Source organism: Periophthalmus magnuspinnatus, chromosome 2, assembly GCF_009829125.3.
Source record: "Periophthalmus magnuspinnatus isolate fPerMag1 chromosome 2, fPerMag1.2.pri, whole genome shotgun sequence".
NCBI classification, from domain to species: Eukaryota; Metazoa; Chordata; class Actinopteri; order Gobiiformes; family Gobiidae; genus Periophthalmus; species Periophthalmus magnuspinnatus.
Window position 1 is genome coordinate 10,151,766 of NC_047127.1, and position 22,380 is coordinate 10,174,145.

At 38.8% G+C, this 22,380-nt stretch overlaps 1 protein-coding gene across 1 annotated transcript; it reads left to right on the forward strand.

Moving 5' to 3' along the window:
• The first annotated feature begins 12,455 nt into the window (after window positions 1–12,455).
• ccdc28a (coiled-coil domain containing 28A) lies at window positions 12,456–22,049 on the forward strand. Its single transcript, XM_033979817.2, has 6 exons — window positions 12,456–12,590; window positions 13,123–13,319; window positions 14,544–14,716; window positions 15,805–15,959; window positions 17,351–17,373; window positions 18,213–22,049. The coding sequence occupies exons 2-6, from the start codon at window positions 13,162–13,164 to the stop codon at window positions 18,265–18,267; spliced, it is 564 nt and encodes a 187-aa protein (XP_033835708.1). The 5' UTR covers window positions 12,456–12,590; window positions 13,123–13,161; the 3' UTR covers window positions 18,268–22,049.
• Window positions 22,050–22,380: the final 331 nt, after the last annotated feature.

A 22,380-nucleotide genomic window follows, 5' to 3' on the forward strand; every position in this document is an offset into this window, starting at 1 on the left:
AGGACCTCATCTCCTGCCTTGGAAACACCCCAGGATCCTTAGACAAGCTGGGGGCAAGAGCAATCAGACCTCTGCCCCCCTCACCCCGGCCTCAGCCCTGGAGAAGTTGAAGAAGCGGGGCAACTGGAGGCTGTAGAATCAGATCCCTGTCCTTGCGTTGTAGCCAGTGTCTGCTGCGTTGCTAAAAGCTCAGTTCTTGTGTAAGTGTACAGGGCCAGTGTGCAGTGGTGCGGAGCCAGGGAGCGTGTTTGTGGACGCGTGTGTTTAAGAAGCTAAGCGGTGCATCTCCGTGTGTAATGCGACGCAGCTGCTCGGAGCTCACACTTGGAGCTCGCACTCGGAGCTCACACTCTTGGACAAATGAGGATTACCTGCATGGCCTCACACACACACACAAACACACACACACACCTCCCTTTGCCCGCGTCTCTACCTGAGCATCTAATCCTTAACAACCCCCCAGCTCGCGGGCCCACACGGGGGTATTGTGCGGGGGCATTGTTGTGGCCGCGCTCACTCAGACCTTAATGTGCGGGTCCGGAGGGAGCGCAGAGCCAGTGGAGAGGAAAGAGGAGCCCAGCTGACAGAAGGGGCATCTACAGCTCCTCCTCTTCCTCGCCTTGGTCCTGTCCTGCCGCCCCAATACACAGACTCCCCACACATGCACAGGGGAGGAGCCCGCGGTCACAGGCAGATGTTCCGACCGCACACATCTTTGCACAGCGCTCTGCACACGGCCCGTCGGAGCGAGCGGGGTGCAGCAGGTTGGGCCTCGGGTCGTGATTAGCAGTGAGCAGTGGACGCTAACACCACGCTGTCGCCTTGAGCAGTGTGTGCGTGCTGCCTGCCTAATTACGCAGCAGGTCGCAGCCTGATAAGATTTCTTGCAAGAACACCTACACAAGTGGCGGCGTAATGACTGCACTTAGAGATGCCTACAGGCCAAGTCGAGCTAAGCAGAGGTAGGGGCAGGAGCAGGGGCAAGGGGGCAGGAGATGGGACAGGGCGAGCAGGGGCGTTTAACACACACACTTACACACTTACACACATACACACAGATGCAGAGGAACAAACACGGTGCCCCAGGAAGTATAAATAAATATATGGAGCTGTTATTATGGGTAGCTCAGTTTGTAGAGTGTTGTGTGTGTCCACTAATCCAAAGGTTGCCGGTTCGAATCCTGCTCTCAACGTAAAGCGATCTGAGTGTCTTGAAGGTGGAAAAACGTCACCATTTATTGAATTACAGTTGTATTTACTTGCTGATAAAAAAACGCATTAAAAATATGATTTCTTATTGTGAATGGGGTCGCCACAGATCTGACCTGTAAACTTTCCCTGGTGGCGTCACGTGCTTGTCTCTTTGGCAGTATTTAGGGATATAGCTGATATGGAGTTCTTGAGCCGATATTTGTCCTGGTGCTGCGGCTGACAACCGATATTTGTCGATATTTAGCTGTTAAAATCCATAGTGAGTCTCTCAAATATATCTTCAAGTAACTTTTATATATTAACTTTTCTTTTATGTAGAAATGAATAACAAAATGTATATGTGTTGCATGTTTTTGTAGTGTACTGCTATATAATGCGCCTCTATTTTATATTTTATTATTATTATTATTATTATTATTATTAATGTATTTATTTATTTATTATTATTATTATTTTTTACATTAGTCTGTTTAAAAATGGCACACAGAGAATGAGGCAGCAGCAAAAATATCAGTATTGAACATCGTATTGACTTTCGATATCTGCTGACATGATAACGAAGAATCTGAATCGATATCGGCCGCTACCAATACTAGAACCGATATATCGCCCATCCCTAGCAATATATATACGTTTAATGCAGAAAACTCTAGGAAAAACATAAGGTGGCTTATCCTCTGCCAGAAAAGTTACACAGTCCACCTTTGATCATAAAAATTGCACTTGTTGCCGTCGCCGCGGACACACAAAGTTGTACGCCTGTGTGTGTGTTTACATGACCTTCCCGGCTCCGGCACCTCTGTCTCCATGGCGACGGGCCACGTTTTAGCGGCCACTCTGCGCCGTTTGCATTTGATTAGCGTTTATTAGCGCTCAGACCTTCATACGCAGACTTTTAAGCAGAGTGCAAATGTTGTGCTGGCCTTTTAATGAGCCGGGAATAACAGACAGATTAAGGAAACGGAAAACACACTTCCACGGTTTGAAGGGGAAAAAATAAAAACAAGAGCAGGTAAAACTTATAACCCTGTGAATTTGGACAGTTGGAATTGAGTTATTCTTAAGATTATCAGGATAAAACAGGACCAAACCAAGGATAAACAGAACTAAACCAGGATCAAATCAGAACTAAACCAGGACTAAACCAGGACTAAACTTGGATTATACCAGGACCAAACCAGTCCAGAACTAAAACTGGACTTAACCAGGACTTCATCTGAACCAAACCAGGACCAAACCAGAACTAAACCTAAACTAACGAGAACCAAACAAGAACCAGTCCAGGACTAAATGAGGATTTAAGCAGAATTTCACAAGGACCACGAAAGAAGAGGAGCAACAGGAACCAGAACTAAACCAGAACTAAATCAGGACTATATCAAGACCAGACGAGTTCAGAAATAAAGCTGGACCTAACGAGAACCAAATCAGAACCAAACCAGAATAATAATGACCAAACCAAACCTAAACACGGATTTAACCAGGATTTCACAAGGACCACGAAAGAACAGCAGCAACAAGAACCAGAACCAAACCAGAACTAAACCAGGACTAAACCAGGACTATATCAAGACCAAACCAGTCCAGAACTAAAGCTGGACTTAACCAGAACCCAACAAGAACCAAACCAGAACTAAACGATTAAAGAAGGACTTCACGAGGACTACGAAAGAACAGGAGCAACAGGAACCAACTAAACCAGGACTAAACCAGAACTAAACCAGGACTTAACAAGGACAGCCCTCGCTCCTTTGGCATTTGGAGTGAAACGGCACTAAACACTTCCCAGTACTTGCACGTTTGTGTGGAGTGAGTCAGGATGGAATCCAAGTGCAGCAGATGTTGTGGGTTATGGAGCAGGCTGAGCACATCTCCTCACAGTTAGTTAACGCACGCCTAAGGACTGCAGCTCCAAATGTCTTCCACTAGAGCGCTTGGCTGACCTTATCCCGTTTAGCCTTTTTATCATCGCCTTTTGCTTTCCGCCAAGTCAACTCTGCTACGTGCCTCCAAATGTCCACGGATGTAGAGACGATTCAGACAAAAGTATACGCTAATGGTCAAAAGTTTGGACACGCTTTTTCATTTGTGGTTCTTCTTTTTTTCCATGATTATTTACATTGTAGATTCGCACTGAAGGCATCAAAATTATGAATGGGCACGTACGGAATGTAGTAAACAAAAAATAAACTCAAAATGACGAAGATTTTTTTTAAATAGCGAACATTAGCTTCACTGCTTTACACGTTTAGCATTTGGGTTTGTTTATTCTACCAATGACAGTAAAAGCCGAAGTTAAATCTATCAACTGGACAAAACGTAGGAGTGTTTTTTCCTGGATGATTGAGGGATTACACAGATGTTTACGTCCAAAGCTGGAGTTGAACCGTCAACCTTTGGATCAGTGGACAAACACCAACTGACCTACTGTTGTGAAGTGAAAACCATTTCAGGAGACTTCATCGTGGAAGTTCAAGGGTTTGCAACGCGGTCGATGAAGCAAAGGGAGGATACTTTGAGGATTTGAATAAAAAATGTGGTTATTGAACTTTATTCTTTGCTACATAACTCCATACATCTTGCTTTATAACACGATGGCTGAGTGGCTAGCGTTTTCGACTTTCAGTAAGAAGGTTCCATTTTGGACTTCTAGGTCGCTCAGGCCTTTTTGGAGTTTGCATGTTCTTGCCTGTGTCTGGTTGGATTTGCTGTGGGTACTCTAGTTTTCCCAAATCAAACCAAAACATGCTACTGATACTCTGCAGTAACGATCAGATTAACTGAAAAACTACACTGCATTTGAAGCTTTGTTAGATCTCAAAACCTGCGTGAAATACTTTTACTTTTGACTCTGTAAGTATAATTTTTTCTTTTATTCAAGTAGATTTTTTTCACGTGATCCTTTTGCTTTTACTTGAGTTTTTTGCCCTAATATCTATATTTAATTAAGTAACAAAACTGAGGACTTGCTCCACAACTGATCAATACAACTAATAAACGGTTGCTAATGTGTAACTGTTAAAGGAAAAACAAGAGACACAGGAGAAGAATTCGTCCACCTGCCATTTCCATATGACGGGTTGGTTCTAATGTAAAAAAAAAACAAAAACAAAAAAACAACAACACACAAATACATTTCTGAAAAACATTATTGGAATTACACAGTACACAGAAAGTCAATCCCTCTAGATCACATGTGTCAAACTCAAGGCCCAGGGGCCAAATGCGGCCCACCACTTCATTTTATGTGGCCCGCAAGAAGGTAAATTAAAGGTTGACTGTCATTTTAAAATAAGTCTATACTGCTTTAATGTGTGCATGTGAGATTTTCAACAACAACAAGTGACACTGATAAATATTAGCAAATAATCATCCCAAATTGTTCAGGAAGAGGAAAATTGTCGGCATGGAAGGAAGTTTCAAGAAAGGTGCTAAAGGTGAATACAAGTTTGTGCTTTAAGGAGAAAATCTTTTTTTTGTGTGTGTGTTATGAGGCGGGGTCAGTACAATCTACATCGACATTTTTTTACACCAAACACGGAGCTAAGCATGAAAAAGTTAGCCTTCAAGAAAAACAACAAATTGTCCAACAATTAAAAGGCTAAAAAAGGCTTTATCAGAAAATACACAGTTACACAGACACGTAATATTTGCTACTTGAATAAGCAATAAATACAGAAACAGTTATTTAACAAATTTAAAAGTTGTTACATTTATTTTACATGACATTTGTTTACATTTAGTGACATTACTCCTGCCGCACAGTTACATCTGGCCCTTGATGGCGGCCATTTTGCTGATATGGCCTTATTTAATGCCTTCACCTTAATATTCTTGTTAATGTGAGTAATCAGAGGGACTATGATCAGAAAGAAATTAGAAGATTTTGCTGTTTGCACATTATTTTAAACAAGGGATATCAAAACAAGCTTGAAGGGGTTTAAGACGTCATTCATGCATGTTTGCGTAACTTAGCAATCTCTCCCAGGCCCTATTTGAACCCTCCTTATAGTTAGCCGTAAGATTCTGTCCAAAGCTCCGCCCACAAACCTACATCATCCATACTCCGAACATCCAAATATACAAAAACATGATACAAAACTGTGCACAATGACTTCACAAACCTGATGTGATGCGCAGTATTTTTATTAGCAGGATGCACTGTGATTGTGTTGTGATTGCGCTGTGAAGGGGGAGTGACTTAGCGTACGGAGCAAAGGGAGGCGGGACTCAGACCGTCAAAAACATCAAACCGCCAGTCTTTGCTTCTTATAAAACTTTCTTGCTCGAGCTATTTGACACTTTTCTTAACTTAACTTCATTTCTCTACCCACTCCTTACCGTTCTTTTTCCCATGTAGCCTTATGTGCGATGTGCGTGCTAGCGGCGCGTGTTAGCTCTTGCGCTCCATGGAAACAGATGGATGCGGCGCTGGCACAGAATCACAGAGCACGTCAACAAAGAGAGCGGGATTCTACACACACCCAAACACACACACACAGACGCACACATCTCTCTCCATTGTGTCGCCTGCTATGCACTCCATCCCGGGCATTTCAACGCTGAACCTGGGCATTTAAGGTCAGGCGCTGCAGTTGAATAGGAACAAGGGAAATGTAGAGGTATCAGTTTTGTGTAGATGACTGATATCAACATGACAATAAAAGGTTTTGCAAGTTTTTATGTTGTGTTTTCGTATAAAATTATAATATAATATAATATTTCAAGGGTAATAATACAAGTTATTTTCGCTATTTAGGTCATGATTCTTGATTTTGTTGTATCTTAGTTAGCATTTCAGCAACGTGGATATTAGTGGAAAATGTATGTACCAGAGTATAAGTTGCACCAGCCAAAAAATGCAAAATAATGAAAAAAATAAAATAAAAATTGCGATATAAGTCGTATTGGAGTATAAGTCGCACCCCCAAACTATGAAAAAAGTGTGACTCATAGTGCGGAAAATACGGTACATATTTAAAATTCTGTTATAAAAAATACACTGGTTAAATAAATATACAGTTTCACTTAAAATATATATATTTTTAAAGATGGGGGATTATGCAAAATCAACTTTTTGGAGTTTTCTGCCACGTTATAATGTTGTTCCGTCATCAAAAACATGCCTGAAGAGGTTTAAGACATTGTTCATGCATGTTTAAGTAACTTAGCGCTATTTGAAACCTCCTTAACGATTAGCAGTACGATCCTGTCCGAAGCTCCGCCCACAAGCCTACGTCACCCGTGCACCCACATGACAGTTCTCCATGAATATACAAAAACATGACACAAAACAATACACTACAACTTCACAAATCTGATGCGATGTGCTGTAGTTTCAGGATATATGCTGGTTGTGATGTGATGGCGCTCTGAAGGGGGAGTGACTTAGCATGGAGAGCAAAGAGCGTCAAAAATGAAACAAAAAGCATCAAATCAGAGCATCAAAAACTAAAAAAAAGTTTTAAAATCATTAGTTCATTTTTGTTGGGTTGCAAATATATATCTTTCTGTATCAAATAAATAAAAATTCAAATTAGTTGAATTTGTAGAAAGTTGAAGCTGCAAAAATGTATTTCTTGGAGGTAAAATCTTTTGTTGACAGGACAAACGCATCAACAAGTTCGAAAACGAAATTAATTACTTAACTTTCACAAATCCACCCGTTTTCTCCTCTAAAACCTCTAAGACGCCGAGAACTGTCCGACTACCCACAATGCATCTCTGCGTGTGTGTTTTCATGCCCGCTCGAATTACCGCCGTGATCCAAACAGACTTTACACTGAGAGAAAAGCGTGTAACAGCTGCAATTAGCCTTTTGTGCTTAAAATCTGTCTGATTAGCCGTGGTTGAGGCTTTTACCCATACGCCGCGCCGCTAATGAACCCGGCAGTTAACGAGCAAGATACAAATCACAGAAGGCGCTAATTGTAAGGCTACAGAATGGAGATAGAAAACCAAATATTGAGAAGAATATATTTCCTGGCAATCGCAATGACTTTATACGCTGCGTTTAAATAGCATTAGGATAATTGTATACTTCAGTGTGGTTAATGCGAAAGATAATGACTTGGCTGCATTGTGTGTAAGCTAAAAGGTGCTATAGGTCTGTTATTAAAAACTATATGTAAAATGTGTGTGAACATAACATTCAAAGTGTCAGTAGTTGAGTTTTTTACCTTAGCAGCAAAAACATATTGGTACTTTGCAGCTGACGTGAAGCTAACTGAAAGCACTACTCTGTTAGAAGCTCTGTTAGTCAAGTTAGACGTAATCTGAGCTTTGTTTTAACCATAGACTGGATATATAAATGGACATAGCTAACCTGCTAGCCGCCGCGTTGTAAATAGGAAGTGAGCATGGGCATGTATTAACCCGCTCTACATGATCAAGGTGTTTTTATTTCGCTATTGTGTCCGTAACTCAAGATATGAACGTTAATAACAGACAAATCAAATCAAATTAGCGTTAGCAACAGGTTTGATTGAAAGCGTTGCTAAGCACTCGCTCCCTGCTAAACCAGTTGTGCGGGCGGGAAGGGGCGTTACCTTCAACAGCCTCGCTCCGGATTGGCTCTTTGGTTGCTGTGATACTCGCGGTCGGAATTCTTAATACGCAACTTCGCTCCAAATTCGCCGCTATAACCGCTAGCCTTGATGAGCTTCATTTGACTGGAGCCGGACGCTGTGGGCGACGTCACGTTCACTTAGTCCACGTCTTTATACAGTCCATGATTTTAACACAGTCTGACCAGAAAGAACTTGGTCGGAACTACAACACGTGAGATGATTTGTGTGGTTAAACAAGTCTCTCTCATAAAATTACAGTCACAAGCTAGCTAGCATTAGCCAACAGTGTTTGCAGTTAGTCGCTAAAAATGCCAGACTACTCCTGCGCAGTCTTTAAGTCCATAAACCATCACTGGACTCACTCTGCGGTCACATTGTGCGAACACCTAGCGAACGCATGGCTCTGTTAGCATAGCATTCACACGGATAAGCACATGGTGAATGGTCACATGTTTATATAGTGATTTTCCACCTTCAAGGAACCACTCCCTCATTCACACACACGTTCAAACATACACCAGAGTACACAGACACTGGGGGCGAGGTGGGTTAAGTGTCTTGCTCGAGGACACAACAACAGCATTCATCTGTAGGAGCTGGAATCGCACCATCGACCTGTGCGGCAGCAGATCTGACAACATATGTCTGTCTGACCAGTCTGACAACTTGGTTTGGTGGGAAAGTACCAGTGGTGGAACATAGAGGATAGTTTTACTTTTACTTCATTACATTTGAACAGGACTGAAAATAAAAGTGTTTTGTTTATATATATATATATATATATATATATATATATATATATATATATATATATATATATATATATATATATATATATATATATATATATATATATATATATATATATATATATATATATATATATATATATATATATAATATTTATATATATATATTTATTATTATTATTATTATTATTATTATTGAGACCTGCAGAAAAAGTAGAGTTTATTTTTAACATGTTCGTAGTTTGAGCAAAAATAACAAAAACAGCTTGAAAAAAACAAAAACATTTGATTGTTTCTGTTGAACAAAATTCAGCACAAATCTTTATCAAAATTACACAATTTCAGATTCAATTATAAAACCTCAAAATCTGCAGATGAGTGGATATGACCGTTCAACCAATAACGATTACGGCGAGAGTGGGATTCAAACTGCCAATTTTCAGATCAATGGGCAAACGCTCTACCAGCTGAGCCACTGTGACTCCAGTTGTTTACTTTCTGATTGTACTTTCTCATTGCCGACACCAGAGGGAGCTCTAACACTTAAATGTCTCATAGGAAACAGAGGTGAAGTTTATATCAGCGCTTTAGTCACCCATTGATTTAGTTTTTTGTTATTATTTTGTATTATTATTATATTTTACTATGAGACAGTGTTTATTTTATAATATTACGAAGAATTTTTAAAAGTCACTAAACACATGTCATCAGTGTTGAACCATAATAATAATAATAATAATAATAATAATAATAATAATAATAATAATAATAATAATAATAATAATAATAATAATAATAATAATAATAATAAAAAGTGGGCCACATCTCCAGAGGACTTCACACTTGGAGGCAGCTTAACCTTTCAATCCCCCAAAGATACCCCCCTCTCTCCCTCACGCCCCTCACCCCTCCCACACCCACAAGCGCAGCAGGGTCCCCAGGGTGCACCCGGCCTCAGCGGGACAGGGGCCCGAGGAGTGCGGCTCCTGAGAAGGGCCTCTCCCTCCTCGTAATTCAGTTATTTTGAAGAAACAGTGGAATGTTTGACTGCACTGAAAGACTTACAAATAAAAAGCAAAAAAACATGCATCCATTCTTTCTGTTTCCATAGTATCAGTCAGGTGACACGCTGCCTTCAGGAATTTACGCAGTGTTGCTTTAATCAAGATAACGAGGGGGGATTTTTGGAGCTTTTTGTCATTTATTCCTCATTAGAAACATGCCAAAAGACGTTTTCGATGTCATATCTTGCACGTTTGACATACTTTTCCCATATCTATAACTAGTTACATTTTGATTTAAAGACTTTTTCTGCAATGTACTTTTCACAAACATGTACTAGCTCTTCTCGTTGACCCTCTGACATTGTATTTAGAGTAATTCACGCACGTTTGAGCCATTTTTTGTCTTGTATTCATGACGTCATTGGTCAAATCTACCCCAGTTTTCACCCACACTGTGACAAACGCACTTCCTTCTCCAGTTTTAGTTTCTTAATCGATGATGATACAAGGAGGATTCGGAAGAACTGCTCCAAAATCCATCCAAGAAAGTCATCCAGGTAGGTTCCACAGTGGTCCATGGGCGTATACTAGTCTATGTGTCTTATACTTGTGAAAGATACAGCTCAAGATCATTCAGGAAAGGCTCATTTTTGTCCTGTGAATGTGACTTTTTTAGTATCGATACTTGCTCAAATGATTATCTAATTTCGGTACTACTTTTCTATCAATTACTATCTGATTTTTGATGCTTTTGTCAACCCTAGCCTGAGTAAAATGATGTATAAATTGTCTCTTGTCCACCAAACTAATTTCTTTTTTTTGCGTGATGCAGGCAGCTGTGGAGAGACGTCACTGGAGTCTGTAGTACCTGGTGTACCCGGAGTACGCACACACACACACTCACACACACACACACACACACACTAGCGCCCACTTAGCACGTTAGCTGTGGCACGTCGCTCCAAATGTGTGCATCTGTGCCAGCGCTCGTCCCGGGTCACTTCATCAGGTACGAGGAGGGGGAGACGAATGGACATGTCCTGTTTGGTCCTGTTTTGAGTCCAGTTTAGTCCAGTTTTAGTAAATACCAGTGGTGGATGAAGTACTCTGTTTTGTTACTTAAGTTAAAGTACAGATAAAGAGGTAAAACGTTACTCGAGTAAAAGTGAAAGTAATCAGGATGTTACCACAAATATGATAAAAAAAAAAAAAAAAAACTCCTCACATCATATGAAAAATACTTTTATTTTTCAGTACTTTTCTGTTTTAAAATGTAGTGGAGTAGAAAGTACAAATGTAGTAAAAAGTATCTCCTGTAAAATGTTCTTAAGTAATGTACAAATAGCAAAAAATGGACTTAAATATATATATAAAAAAATGCTTAAAGAGTAAAAAGTAAAAATGATTTTGCACAAATTCTGAGGTTTTATAAGGCTTGAATTGTGTAATTTTGATGAAGTTTTGTGCTGAATTTTGTTCAACAGAAACAATCGAATATTTTTTTTTTAATTTTACAAGCTGTTTTTGTTATTTTTGTTCAAATTATGAACATGTTAAAAATAAACCCTCAGCCTTTTTAGCAGGTCTCAAACAATAATAATAATAATAATAATAATAATAATAATAATAATAATAATAAAAACTTTTATTTTCAGTCTTGTTCACAAATGTTGTGGAGTAGAAAGTACAGCCAGCAGTCAAATGTAGTGAAGTAAAAGTACTTTCCCATCCCACCAAACCAAGTCATATGTTGTCAGATCCACTGCCCCACAGGTCATATATATATATATATATATATATATATATATATATATATATATATATATATATATATATATATATATATATATATATATATATATATATATATATATATATATATATATATATATATATATATATATATATATATATATATATATATATATATATATATAAAGACTATTGCAGTATTGGGGGAAAAAATGCACCAGGATTAGAGAAATGGAAATTGTTAATGAAATATTAAGTATTATTTTGCAAACTATGAAAACAAATGATCAAAAACAGTTGAATTATGTGTGGAGGGGACACCATGTAACTCAGACCAACACTATGTGGGAGGATGTGCATTAATATGAAAAATGTTATTATCTGCTTTTGCCTTTACATAAATGATGACGATCATTGAGCGTGCAGTGAGCACGCGTGTGTGTGTGCGTGCATGTGTAAGGGTGTGTGTGTGAGTGTGTGTGTGTGTGTAGACAGTGGTTTTGTACTTATCTTTGTTGTTGAGTTTTTGTGTTGTCTCTTGTCTTTCTTGTCTCTTTGTGCTCTATGTTTCTGTTTTATTATTTAAAAATATGTCCAATTGTATTATTGTTCAGTAAATATAGGAATGTGTAAATTTGTTTATTTGTCTACTCTTGTCTGTCCTGTCCTGAACGTGCATTCCTTGTATAATGTAAATTAAAGCAAATATATATATATTAAAAAAAGGGATCCATTGTATTTTTTTCCAAATAGAATGTTTTGTGTTAAAATGCTGGCCCATGTTAAGATTTCTATTCGCAATGTGAATAATGTCATTTTAAACTGAAAAATAATAATTAAAAAATAATAATACTTGAGTTTAAAAAGAGTCCCAAAAAACATGAAAAATATTCCTTTCAGAAGGCCTCTTTGAACGAGTGAACTCGAGAGGCTCACTGGCGTTCATTTGTCTCCCTCTTGCGGCGTACTTTTGTAACTACAGATAACTACTACAGATAGTTACATTTAAAAATATATATATTCATAATTTAATTTAAGTTTCAAAATGATATCGAGACTATGTGATATGTAAAAAAGAGAGCAAATGCCTACTTTAAAAAATATATTTTTTATTTGTATATGTATATATATATTTTTTTTAATCACGTCATCACGCATCTGTTTCTGTTGCGTCGGACCAAAACAGGAAGTATGTGCTGCTAGCCGTTAGCCGCTGGGACAGAGCTGTTACAATCTGATCACAATGGTTTGATCTATGTTTACGTGGTGAAACACAGGCCGATACCTCACGTACAGGATTGACAGTGAGTAGATCTTCACCGATTATTCTTGTGGTTTGTTATGTAAATGGGTGGTTAAAATAAATGTTATGCTGAACCATGTACAGGACAACAGCTAAGTCAAAACACCAGAAGTCAAATCTTGCACATGCATATGACAGATTAGACTACTACGCGTTAAACATGATTGTATTTAAGATATTCATAAAATATTTCTTAGTTTTCCCTACTTTGCTATTTTTTGTGAATTTTACAATTTTACTTCCTGGTTGGACATTGGCAACCTGTCTCAAAGCACTATCCTTAACCACATACTAATCACTACTAATCAATGTGTCAGTGTTACGTCCCTCAGTCGTCCAAGTAGGTTCCATAGTGGTCCATGGGCGTATACTAATGTATGTGGTGTTATACTTGTTCTGGTACAGCTCAAGATCATTCCAAAGCTACTCAGGAAAGAATTATATCCGTCCTAAGTGTCTTTCTGTCTGAAATGTCACTTTAAACGTACTTGTAGATTTCTTCCTGTTTGTACCTTATGCATCTCTCTCTGGAGGTTATCCCATCTTAACTGGAGCTCTCTGAACATGTGCATATGGAGGACAAAAAAATAAAACGCAGGAGTCCCAGGACATCTTCCAGTGGAGCAGGGCCTCCCTCAGGGTCTGTCCGGAAGGGCACCTCCACCTCTGGGGGCAGACACCTGGCCAACAGCATGGGCACCAACTCCAGCCAGAAGAATAAAGGAAGGAGGTGAAGAGCTCAGAATATTTAACATTTACAGATCATGTCAAAACTGTTTTAACCAACTTCATGGCTTTCAGCTTCATATTATATGCAGCATGTTAAGAATTTTTTTCACATTCAGGAGATATAACGAGTATAATATTTTGTCTTAAAATGTTCATCGCTATGGCAACCATCCTAATTTTTCATTATTGCGACCATAGACATTCATAGATGTGAAATTTTTTGTCTCTGCTCGTTGCTACAACTCGAACACTTGGCGCCGACACTACCCAGAGTTATGCCAGTTCGACCGTTTCTTGATGTACAAATGAATGGAGAAGCCAGTCCCCATGTTAAAGTATATAACATGTTTACTTCATGATATTTATGTCATTTCACTGACACGTGTAAAAGAGGAGGTTTAGTGGTCACTATGTGTTTACCAGACACACACAAGTTCAGAAATCTCATCTGAAAGTTGGTTAGCTGTTAGCTCAAATGCCACGTTTACACGTTGATTATGATCTAAAATAAAACACCAAAAGGTTTAAACACTCAACAAACGAGGCCCTGACCTTAATGTGGTCGATGGGTTTGTACAGTCTGACACCCTCTGGATTATGGCTACAGGGAAAAAATACAGGGGATGGCTCTGGTCTTCCAAAATCTGTTGTGGCTAGTCTGGTGGATGATAGCATTAGCACTGAACGCCACATTTACTATATGTTTATTATATGCTAATGTTTGGGATCAACCCTAGAAATACTACATCATCAGAATGCTCACAGTTCTGGAATGGATGTGACTAGAGGCAAAAGTGAAAAACCATAAAACATTATAACATAAACAAAAAGAAAGCATAAATTTTCTATTTTTGAGGTCGGAATGTCATATCAACATATCATTTTCTAGCCTTAAAATGTTTGTTTAGTTAAGCAAAGTATAATTTGTGGTAAAGTATGTAATAAATCTGTAGTTAAAATTAGAAACTACTGTGGGGTCAACATATATGTATAATATAACATAATATAATATAATATCAATTTCGCGAATAATGTACACAAAATAATATCTTTAAACTAGGCTCTGATATCACTGACGTATTTGACTGGTTTTCATTGGCTCCATTTTCTCCATTGAAATCACATTGTGTTCCACGTCACTTTTACCTCCAGTTGCCTCCATTCCTGAATAAAGAATGAATTTGTTTACAAACTTTTAAAGGCTCTATACTCTGGTGTATTGTAGGGCGGGCAAAGACAAACCCAGATATCCACCCGGCTCAAAGGGTCCCGCCCAGGGCCAGGCCACGCCCATCATCCAGCACTCCTTCCTGACAGACGTGTCCGATGTGCAGGAGATGGAGAAGGGACTGCTCAGCCTCCTCAACGACTTCCACTCAGGCAAACTCCAGGCCTTTGGTAAGAAAGAATCTATCAGAACACCAGTCATTTCTGCTGTTCAATACACCTCATCACAACTTTCTAAACTACCCATAGTTAAACACTGAGCTGGAGGGTCTTTGTGGTTAATATCTCTGTAATGATTAGGCCCATCCACATGAAACAAAAACTCACACAAAGTTCATGTTGTTACCTCGTCATCCTCTCTGTCAATGCAAATTAACCAAGCTGAGAGATTTCTTCCATTGTATTAAAAATGGTGGCTGATATGAAACACACAAGCACCTTTATACAGCTAAATTAATTCCTGGGATATTTGAGTTCACAACCTCACAAGAATCTCTCCCTTAAAAGGTGATCTACATGGACGTACTTCACCCTATTTTAGCAGAAATACACTGTGCAAAACGGTACTCAAACATGTGTGAATGAAACAAAACACAGCTCCAGGTATGTTTTTTGACGAGGTAACAACATTCTTACAAGGTTTAAAACTCACAAGAGTCAATTTAGCGTAATATAGGACCTTAAATAATGAACATAACCGGAATAAAGAGTGCTACACATCTCAATCTGCCATCTGCTGGATTAACTATTGTTGTCAGTTTAAGGGACTTTTTAAGACACAAGATTAATCTGGCAAATATATCTTATCAAATCACTGCCAAAACATCGTATGGTTCAAAATACGTTGATTTTACTTTTGAATATTTCTTTCAAAAACTGTGATTCTTCCATAGAGTTACACCGACACCTGTCCTCCATTTGAAATTATGGCGTGAAATTCTTTAGACCGTCAACAACTCAACCTGTACCCAAAGCTAAATGTGTGTGTTGCAAAAGAAGAATTAAAATCTGTCGCCTATTTGTTTAGTTTTTGCTTGTTAGCTGGGTCTATTGAACTATGCTAAGTGTGAACTGTCCCTGATTCATATTTAGCATAATCGTTCATTAGCATACTGGCAATCGCAGTTGTTATCCCTGTTTTGATTTAGGTCTGGAGTTATAAAAAGGAGATAGATGTTGTCCCAGCATTTCTGTCTGCCTCTTTAAACTCCTAAATGTGTATTGTTTTAACTTTAACTAAATCTGTTCACGTGTTGCAGGTAACGAGTGCTCCATAGACCAGATGGAGCAGGTGCGGGAGATGCAAGAGAAGCTAGCTCGTCTGCACTTTGACCTGTACGGGGAGGTGGACGACATGCCTGAGGACCAGAGGAAAATGGCCACCGAGAACAACTTGGACAAACTGCTCTCCAACGTAAGCACCTCAGGGTTATGTAAGGACACAGTGCAGCTGGTTATGAATGGAGCTACTGTGGATTGTTAGTGCTTAATCTGGTTTTAGCGTTGGGTTTAAAGGAGACATGTTGCGCAAAATCAACTTTTCAACCATGTTATAGTTGTTTCCCTTCTCATTTAGAATAGGGTTGAAAATCTACTGATACTACCGTAAATTTCAGACTATAAGCCGCTACTTTTTTCCCCACGCTTTGACCCTTGTGGTCTATACAACGGTGTGGCTAATTTATAGATTTTTACCGGCGAACGGCAACTGGGGGTCGCTCCCTAGCAGTAAACGCAAAAGTGAGACAGATGTGGGGAAAGATTATGCGCTGAAGAATGCACTAGTTTTGATTTTGAGCTGTCATTTTGCGCATCATCCCCACACTCTTGTCATGGAAAACACACAAAGAAAGCAAATGATGCAGCTTTTAAGTCAAAGGCAGTGGATCTGGCATCAAAGAAGGAAATGGAGCCACTGCACGTAAGTTTGGCATTAATGAACCGATGGTGCGATATTTGAGACGACAACGTTTTCAGAGGAAATAAAAGCAGATGGACCGTGTTGGTGCCGTTTCATTTTCTAAACATGCAGGTATGTTCATCCTGTGTTGATGATGTGTTGGTGCCAGATTTTCAGGCATAGTTTGAAAAAAAAAACTGTCTTTCTGTGTAAATATCTCATATATTTACACATATCTTACAACATAAAACCTGCGGCTTATATTCAAGTGCGGCCTACATATCTACAAAACGTATTTTCTTTTCAAATTTAGCTGGTGCGGCCTATGTTCAGGTGCGCTCAATAGTCCAAACTTTACTGTAATCCATATTAAAACTAAAACTAGCTTTAGAATGATCTTGAGCTGTGTCAGAGCAACTATAAGACCACACAGACGAGTACACGCCCAAGGACCATAGTGCTATTTTTTGTTTGTTGGTCAGTTTGGTCTCTTAACATAGAAGCTTTCATATGGAAACAACTAAATTGCCCACATCACTCTGAAAGCTATTTTAATATTCACTTTAATCAACTTGCATCCATAGAGTTACGTGGGTCATTGTAACTTCAAAGGCTGTTTTCTCAAAATGCCTTTTCTGCCGTAAGGACGTAAGGATCACCTTTTAAAATAGCACCTATATACAGTGCACTTAACAAGATTTTGACCAAACAGAAGGATTTTTTAATATCGAATTTCAAACCTGATTTATTAGTTGTAACTCCATAAAATTAGGCACATTTTAGGCAGTTGTACATGTTGAAGTTTTCAGATTTGTTCCTATTCACCTGCAGTGTCTCGCTTTGAACAGGAACTTTAATTGTTACTATGGGACCAGTTGCTCATATCTTTTTTTTCTCACTTTCAGTTGGAGGAGCTGAGTTCTTCCATGTATCCTTTAAAGCTAAACACATCATACCTGGACATAGTTGGTTATGGAATTTGATGATGTTATAATTTCAGATGGAGGGTGGTGGTTTGTATAACTCTACGGGAGATTCGCTGTTTTCGAAAGAAATCTCCAAACTTATGATCCACACATGTTGAACCGTATTATTATGTGTTTGGGATTGGCACCACAAATTTGTCATATTAATCTTATGGCTTAGAGTCAAATCACATTTTTGGGGTTTAATAATGGCACCAATTTTTGAAACAACAGGAAAGAAATTACAGAGATATTAACCATAAACGCTGTCAAATTGCAGATTTGTTGAACTATTGCGACTTAATAGATACCAATAGCATTATCTAGTGTCCCTATTGTTTTTTGGGGCAGTTTTGATGCAAAGTAGGTAAATTTGCAGCTTTTTGGTCCAGTACGCCTAAATCTAAGTGTGCCCTTGAGTACTAGGTGACATCACTAAAGACTTACCTGATTACAGCTAGGTGTTTCTGATTCAAACACCTGGCTGCACGAGCGGAGTTTGACGTGTTCATAACTGTTAGACCAAGTATACAGTTTTTTATCCCTCCAGAAACCGCTCCTCCTCCCCCTCACTCGCTTCTTTAGTCCTCCAGGTTTTGTCCAGTTTAGCCGGTGGAATTTGAACCTTGGTTGTGGGCGGAGTTTAAGTGTTTAATCCCACTTTAAACAGTAAATTCCACCATAGAATTCTGACCTGTCCTCCTTTCCAGTTTTAAACCATGGCCATTTTAGATTATTATGACGTTACATGAACCTGTTATGTTTTGTCAATGTGTTTTTTTTACTTAACCTCATGATCCAGCCAGAAATTAAATCTTGCCGATAGCCAGGAGATACCGAGAACAGCCAGCGTTTAGGACAACCCAGCCCCACGGGGGAGGAGGAAGAGGAGGATGAAGAAGAGGAAGAGAGTTTGGGAATCTTCTGCCACTTCTGGATGGTTGAGATGAAAACACAGTATTTCACCAGCGTAGTCTTCAATTCAAACATTCTTTTTATTCAGCTGTAACAAGCAAAAACGATCAGTTATTATTATATTTTTTTATAGGAAAGATGTATACAGATGAGTTTTATCAGTCTAATCAAACTTTCTTCCATTAGGATTGGGAAATAGGGTTGTTAAGTGATGATTTCACTTCCGGGTTCGACAATGGAAGTATAGTAAGATCTGAAAGATGAAAGATTGAGTCGTGTTGGTTTGACCTGTTCTCATTGGCGCGAACCCTTGAGACGACAGAAACCACGTGACCAGTTCTGCGCAACTAGAGCGATGGCGGTAAGAGCAGAGCTAGCACAGGCTTAGAGCGGGGCTAGGCTAAATCTTACAAAGCCAACTTTTAGGTGCTTTAAGGACCCGGCAAAATCCGACCTTTGTGAAAGCTGTGGATGCTCTGTCAGTCAAACATGGCCAGTTTGAAGTCACAAAAAACGCATTGTGCTCTATGGGAGAACTCTTAATGGGACCAAGCTTCTGGGAGCTGCAGTACCTGCACTGGCCACTAATCAATCTCACTCTGGGACAAAGGGAAGTGTCTTATCCAGTTCAGGTTGGATCCAGTTCCATGTGTCCAACCTGGATCTTCACAACTAACAATTACCTCCATAAATTGTATCAAATATGTAAATAATGCAGTAATAACCTAGCATAACATTCGACAACCTGTGTGTGTATCACACTCACTAACTGCCAGTCACTGCTAACACGCGCTTAGCCTAGCCTAACTTCTTACCTCAACCTCCCTCGTACATTTTCTGCCACAGTTTTAACCATGTTAGCATTAAACAACTGCAGTCTCTTTTTAACGTGAGATGCGCCATCGCTAAAAAAAGAAAAAATTGCAAACTTGCCTGTAGTTTTTAATCAGATGATGCGCCGGAAGTGACATCACACTTAACAACCCTATAGTGACAAATATTTTAAAATTTGGACTTTAACTTTTCTTGTTGGGGTCCGGTACCTGCTTGTCTCCATGGAGGTGTTCCACAGTGTGGAATTAGGCATATCTCTCTTAAGTTTATTCAGTTACAGGTGTTTATATCGCTCAAAAACACCTTCCAGACAACGCAGTAACATCTCCATGGAGATAAGCGGGCGACGGACCCTCTACCAGAAATGTTACATGGTATAGCTTTGAAAAAACGTGAATGTACAGTGAAATTAACCATATAAGTATACAATACCTCTGTTTTGAAGATTACACAGCAGGATTTAGTTTTTCTTTTAATATTTATCACTTCTTTTAGCAACTGTTTGAGTTTTCTTACTGTAGAGTTGATGATACTCAAAACTGTAATTTTTGCACATCTTTAAAACAATAACTTTAATATGGAGGTTATGCAGGGACACGATTTTAATTGAAAAACATTCCAATTGAGTGGCACTGAGGCAGAACTATGGGTAGCGTAACAGTCACTTTGCTTTTTTACGCTTTATTTTTGTCCAGGCAGTCCATTTTTTTAGTCTTTTTAGCTCAAATTAGCTTTATACGGCAAAATGGAAACTGAAAGTAGCTTGTCTGTTGTTGCTGTAACTGAGCTAACGATAGCGGGAGGGACAAAGGACTCCTCCAACTTGCTGCACAACGATTAATCTCCTCAAAACACGGATTCAGAAACACGTTATTTACGCAGAGAAAGTTTTATTTCCGCTGCATCTGATCCAAACTTTGTATCAGTTATAAATGTGTCTGCGGTGTCCCTGTTGTTTACCTAACTGTTAACTGGTTTTCTACTAATCTTGATGTCAGGTACAAACTAAACATTTAGCAGAGTTGTAGACGTTTGTATTTGTTATTAAATTGTAGCAGCTCTTTCACGTTTTAGATGTGTTACAGAAGAAATGCCCGTACTCTCCATTGACACTCAAAATGTTGCCACTCAATCAAAACCATCAGAATGTTGCGATGTCATCAGCATAACCTCTATATTTTGGCAATATATCAACCGCATCTGTTAGGGAAGCACCGATCCTATACTGGTATCGGATATCGGCACAGATCTAGACAAAATAGCTGGAGTGAATATCGTTTTTCCAAGTGACGTACATGTTTGCGCGTATTTTGAAGACGCCATATTGCCAACCAACTCCTGTTTTCACTGCCACTGGTGTACGCCCTTTTTTCTCGATCACTGATGTCTGTAGGATTCAGCAGCGTCGCGTAGTCCTTTCGGTAATGTTTTTTTTTTTTTTTGTGGTGTCAACAGCTGCACGGTTCTTTGTTGTGATGATGTTTATGGCGACGCCCGTTCCCGTTGGAGACCGCAGTTTGCCAACGCAGAAGTCGGCGAACTTGGGTCTTTTGTTAAGTCATTTTAGATGAATATTGTGATTTAAAATGTGCACAATATATCGTCTTTTCAATTTTCAGTCTCTGCCGATAACTGATATCAACCGAAACCAGTGCAGATACGTAAAGCCAGTAGGATCAAAACGAGTATCGGAACTGAAGAAGCTGGAATGGGTGTGTCCCTAACCTCTGTCTTCCACTTTGTCAACAGTTCAGAATTAATAATTGATTTAATGATATAAATCTATGAAATATATTGAAATAAGTTGATTTGCAATATGTAACGCTAACCAAAGTTAAAGGAGCACTATGTAACTTCAGTGTTAGGGTGTCCGCCACATGCTTGTCTCCATGGAGTTGTTATCCTTGAATGTCCCACAGTATAATATTAAAAATAATCCATCTACCCCTTTACATACTATTTTAAAGGGCCCATATTATGTTATTTTCTGATCTACGTTATAATATTGTTTCCTGTTAAACACACAAACCCTGCATATTTAGGTTTTTAGGAGTTTTTCCTCTCAAACAGACAACACTCTGTTCCACCTTGTGATGTCACGTGGTAATACAGGAAGTGCTCCACTGTGTTTTTAAACTCCATACACTTTCACTAGAATCATTTGGATCATTTCAGCCCTGGAGTTGCCAATCTCTACTGAACAAATGTTAAAAAGTAGCCTTCACTTCATGACATCACAAGGTTGAACAGAGCATTTTGAGCTTTGGAGATGTAGACAGACTAATAATAAAAGTTTACTCAAACACGTGTTAAAGGAACGCATGTCTTTGATGAGGTAATAATTCTAACTTGTCAACATTGCATAATATAGACAAAAAAATAAACTTGGCCCTGCGTCGTCATCACCATGGAGAGGGGTAGGTTTAATGCCATACTGTGGAATATTCCAGGCAAAGCAATAACCTCTCCATGGAGACCAATAGGTTTAGGTAAAAGTTACATAGTGCAACTTTAAGAATGCAAATGAATTTACTGAAAGGAAAGTATTCTGAAATGGTAGTAATTTATGTAAGTGCAATCATTGTAATATTAAAGACACATATGCAGATAATATATTTTTCTTAACATAGCTTTAACTGTCTTTACACTGTTTGAATGTAAACCATATATTTGCACATGTCCCGAGTGTGACGCTGGAAAATTGAAAATACGCCTTAATTTCAACTTTATTTTTTGCCTTATCACAACTCACCTTTTAAAGTGACTTCTACATAAATATGTTGAGATAGTTTAGTCCATAATATTGAATTGGTTGATCATCTGCTTTGATCGAATGTGGGAGTGCTGTTTTAAATGGATTTGACATTTGAATAAATCATTAACTAATTCATGTCTAGTCTTCTGTTTATTTTTAATATTTACTGAATTTCAAAAAAAAGTGCTAGTGCTGCTTGAACTTAACCTTGCACAGCTGATGGTGGATTCTCGTGATATTTATGAGTTCACAAACTCACAAGAGTCCATCTTGGCGTGGCCCCACTGTGAGGTTAATCGGGTTGATGGACTAATCACAGAGCACTGAACCATAACATGGCGACTCAGACAGATGTATTTGAGTCTATTTTGGCATCAAGACTATTATGTTGGTGAAAAACAGGAGATAGATAAACCCTTTGTGCATTTGTGAACAGGGAAGATGTCTGTGCTGTTCTGTCAACTCG

Coding starts and splice junctions, on each gene's coding strand:
- ccdc28a (XM_033979817.2), top strand. CDS start 13,162: ATGGAGGACAAAAAAATAAAACGCAGGAGTCCCAGGACATCTTCCAGT. Junction 13,320..14,543: donor CAGAAGAATAAAGGAAGGAG/GTGAAGAGCTCA, acceptor GGTGTATTGTAG/GGCGGGCAAAGACAAACCCA. Junction 15,960..17,350: donor TGGACAAACTGCTCTCCAAC/GTAAGCACCTCA, acceptor TCTCACTTTCAG/TTGGAGGAGCTGAGTTCTTC.